The 4,499-nt window shown below is 43.5% G+C and overlaps 1 protein-coding gene across 1 annotated transcript; it reads right to left on the bottom strand.

The window, feature by feature from the left end:
* Positions 1 to 3,193: 3,193 nt before the first annotated feature.
* Positions 3,194 to 3,727, bottom strand: LOC149011280 (uncharacterized). Its single transcript, XM_089162611.1, has one exon. The coding sequence runs from the start codon at positions 3,725 to 3,727 to the stop codon at positions 3,194 to 3,196; it is 534 nt and encodes a 177-aa protein (XP_089018737.1).
* Positions 3,728 to 4,499: the final 772 nt, after the last annotated feature.

Below are 4,499 nucleotides of genomic sequence, written 5' to 3'. Positions count from 1 at the left end.
TATCTTCGTCTTTCTGCTCCTCGTTTGGTGAGGCGTGACTTCCATAGCCGGCAGTACTTCATCCTCCGTTTGATACTTATTTCCAACCTTTTATACAGCCTGATTTTGTGATTTATTCACATTGATACTATATTTTGATCCAACCTGGCTGGTATCTATCGTCGCTAAACTCACACCTCAGGGCTTCTTTAAGTCTCGTCCAAGTAAATGCCGTCCAATTCTTGCGATAAATCCAGTCGAGTGCCTCTCCTTCCAGATGTTAGATTGCCACCCCCAACCACTGCTCTTCCTCAATCTGGTTCTCCCAGCAGAAGAAAAGAACCTCTAGAATCCATCTCTGAACTCCTCCTTCACCAAAAAATGAAGGCAGTGCCATCACCTCCCTGGACCGTGAAAGCTCTGATGCTAGTTGATAAGATCCTTATAATATCTTAGAAAATTTATATAAAGTTGCAAGAATTAACAAGATAGACTCTGGTTTTTATGGTGCCAGTCACCCCCACACCTCACAGCAGTGTCCCTCAGCCTACGGCTACCTAAGAAAGCTCTCATAAAATATTCCTTCCCCTCTCCACTCACTTGTCCCTCTATTTATAACCCTCAACTAACCCTAATTCTCTCTCTCTCTCTCTCTCTCTCCTCCACATGGCTTCATCCTACGGTCCTAACAATCGTCCTTTTGAAGAGGTGGTTAGGAAGAACGTATTGGGTTCTTCGATCTCTTGAAGGAAAAACTCTCTTGGGTTCAAGAACTCTCTCGAGTTCAAGAACTCTCTTGGGTGCTTTGATTTCTTGAAGAACTCTCTTGGGTTCAAGAACTCTCTCGAGTTCAAGAACTCTCTTGGGTTCAAGAACTATATTGAGTTCGAGATCTCTTTTGGGTTCTTCGATCACTTGAAGAACTCTCTTGGGGTTCAAGAACTATATTGAGTTCGAGAACTCTCTTGGGTTCTTCGTTCACTTGAAGAACTCTTTTGGGTTCAAGAACTATCTTGAGTTTGAGAACCATCTTGGGTTCTTTGATTTCTTGAAGAATTCTCTTGGGTTCAAGAACTATCTTGAGTTTGAGAACTCTCTTGGGTTCTTTGATTTCTCTCTTGGGTTCAAGAACTATATTGAGTTCGAGCTCTCTTGGGTTCAAGAACTATATTGAGTTCGAGCTCTCTTGGGTTCTTCGATTTCTTGAAGAACTCTCTTGGGTTCAAGAACTATATTGAGTTCGAGAACTCTCTTGGGTTCTTTGATCATTTGAAGAACTCTCTTGAGTTCAAGAGCTATCTTGAGTTCGAGAACTCTCTTGGGTTCTTCGATTTCTTGAAGAACTCTCTTGGGTTCAAGAATTATCTCGAGTTCAAGAACTCTCTTGGGTTCTTTGATCTCTTGAAGAACTCTCTTGGGCTCAAGAGCTATATTGAGTTCGAGAATTCTCTTGGGTTCTTCGATCACTTGAAGAACTCTCTTGGGTTCAAGAACTTTCTCGAAGTTCAAGAACTCTCTTGGGTTTAAGAACTATATTGAGTTCGAGAACTCTCTTGGGTTCATGAATTCTCTCGAGTTCAAGAACTCTCTTGGGTTCTTCGATCTTTTGAAGGGGTGCTAATCCATTCTTTATGCGGATACTTTACTATAAATCTCTTCATGGGCGGGTGAATATTGGAGGTGGAAACGCAGACTTTATTGAAAATCAAATGGCTGCATGGTTTGCAAAGCAAGAACTACATGTTTTGATTAATTTTGCTGATAGAATTTTCAAAGATTCGTGGAATTCCAAGATCGGTCTATTGGTTCGCTTGTGGCTGAACTCCTGAGCTTGTAAGTCCCTTGTTTTTCCTCTTTCTCAATGACATATGGCCCTTCCCAAGTGGGTGAGAGTTTTCCTTGGTTTCTTGGATCAGAGGCTGCCACTTTGCAAAGAAGTACGTCACTTGGACGATACCTCTTGTTCTTCACCCGAGTATTGAAGTACATGGCTACTTGACTTTGGTATCTTTGCATAGCTTCTTCATCTCGACCGTCTTGAACTCATATGGTCATCGTATTGCCCGACCTCTCGGGCCTCTTCTTTTGCTTAAGATAATTCACATAACATTGCCTTGAGACTCTTTGATCGGATGAGCACTCCTCAACTCCTGCTACTGTTAGAAACTTCAATTTTCATATGCCTTGAAAAGACCACTGCCCTCAAGGCACTAAGAGTTGGTCTCCCAAGTATAATGTTGTATGCTGAGAGATCTCGAACTACCATGAAGGTCGATTGGATAACGGCATCCCGAGGTGATATCCCGATCCTCAAATCCAATTGAATAGTGCCTTCGGATATGGCTGAGGACCCGGCAAACCCATATAAATGAGTCCCACATGGAGTCATCATCTCATCTTCAAGCTTGAGCTTCATAAATGCCTTGCACAACGGGAGGTCAGCTGAAGATCCCGTGTCTACAAGGACTCAGTAAACTTCTCAATTTGCCAACACTTTGATGACTATGGCATCATCATGAGGGGTAGTTATTCCCTTGAGATCTTCATCCGTGAAAGTTATTGGATCTGGACATAGATCACTTTTTCTTTTTCTAGGTAATTGCATTGATCCCACAAACTGCGCTTTTTGTTTAGCCTTCTTGATTGATTCTTCAGTTGGATTTCCCAACACAACATAAATGGGAGTCCCTTCACGATGGTCTTGCTTCTTCTCGGGAAGCTTCTCCACATGCTCTAGGCTCTTCGACCTTGGTCTTTACGTTCTCTTGCTGGAGACTTCTCTCGATCTTGTCTCGCTCTTTGAAGGTACTTCTTAAGATGGCCCGCTTGGATGAGTTTCTCGATCTCAATCTTGAGATTTCTACACTCATCCATGTGGTGGCCGTAATCCTTGTGAAAACGACTATACTTAGTCATATTCCTCTCTTCCGGACAAGAATGAACCTTGCTCGACCACTTCAAGAGGTCCTTATCTCGAATTTGCATTAAGATTTCTGACCTCCTAGTATTTAGAGGTGAATAGTCCTCGTCGGCAAGTCTACCTTCCAACGTACTCCTTTGTCATTCTTCCCACGAATATTCGAGGTTTGACCTCGTTCTCCATAATTCTTCTCCTCCTTCTCTCCTTTTGTGGATTCTTCTTGGGCTTCAATAACCCCCTGCAACCGTTGCTTGTTTTTGACATTTCTTGAGAAGGACTTCGTAAGTCTTGGGCTTATCTTGAAGTAAAACCTCTTAGCAAGCGTCGTTGGGTTATCCCACTCCATAATGCGTTGTACACCACCGTATCATCCAACTCCTCGACTTCAATAGCCACTTTATTAAATCTCAAGAGATAGTCTCGAATAGACTCATTTTGCCTTTGTTTGATGGCGAAGAGGCTATCCGCCGTTTTCTTACTCCCAATGCAACTTCGGAACCTCGCAATGAACTTCCTCCCAAGTTCTCTAAAGTTTTGGATAGATCTTGGCCTTAGGCTAGTAAACCACTTTATTGCTGAGCCCTTGAGAGAAGCCAGAAAAGTTCGGCATAGTAACTTATCCTCTCTCCCAATCACCGCCATGACTGACTTGAAATAGCTAATGTGCTCACGAGGATTAGACTCGCCTTCAAAAGGAATGAATGTTGGCATAATGAAATTGAGTGGAAGAGGTGCTCTTATGACTTCTTCAGAAAAGGGCTCTTTATCGACCACATCATAGTCATCATCTTGGTCCCGATCGTCAAGCTTCCTCTCCAAGTTTTCCATTCTCCTTCCGAGACCATGTGCATTTTGATGTCCTTGTGGAGACCGAATACTTCCAAGATCTGAATATTGGGAGGTAGGCAAGTGAGAGGATCGTGTTTGGCTGGTTTACCCTCTCGGGTTACTCGACCTTACGTCCCTCCTTCCTTGGCTTTCACCCTCTTGTTCACGAACTCTTTTGTCTGGGAGTCTCCTTGGTAAGTCTTTGGTCTGGCTGACCCCAATCAAATGATTGAATGCACTTCCCTGAGTTTGATTTCCTTGGTGGGGGTGGTTCTTCAATATGAACTCCTTGAATTCTTTCTTCAACACGCTCGTTCATTTGCCTAGGCCTCTGCCGGCCCTTCGCGAACCTCATTCTCTGGATGTTGTCTAGCTTGAGTTTGCTGAGTGGCTTCATGCATTCTTCCTTCTTGAGTATTTCGAGTGGGTCCTGGTGGCACCCTGACTTGATGAACTAAGCCTCGAACAACTCCTTGGAGTTCCAACATTTGTTGTTGCACTTCCCTTTGCATATTTTGTAGATCGGCTACCGTTGCTGGATTTGGGGGTTGGCTCGAACCTCCTTCTCCAAATGGAGTTGGTATGGTTCTTGAAGGAACCTCTGGAATCCCCTCTTGACCTTGCTCTTGACTTTGATTTTGTTGATTAGGAGAAAGGGGGACCTGCTCTTGAACACCTTGATTGCATCCGTTCTCCATCTCTCTTTCTCTTCCTCGAGTAGTGACTTGATTGGAATTTGAAACAACATTGTTGGTGGTGCATCTCACCATTA

This window comes from Hakea prostrata, chromosome 7 (genome assembly GCF_041222555.1).
Source record: "Hakea prostrata isolate BN-2017 chromosome 7, UWA_Hpros_2, whole genome shotgun sequence".
Taxonomy (NCBI): Eukaryota; Viridiplantae; Streptophyta; class Magnoliopsida; order Proteales; family Proteaceae; genus Hakea; species Hakea prostrata.
Note: the sequence above shows the minus strand (reverse complement) of the source record. Positions and strands in the feature narration are given on the sequence as shown.

Excerpts from the sequence above, each read along its gene's own strand:
- LOC149011280 (XM_089162611.1), bottom strand. The coding sequence starts at position 3,727 with ATGGAAAACTTGGAGAGGAAGCTTGACGATCGGGACCAAGATGATGAC.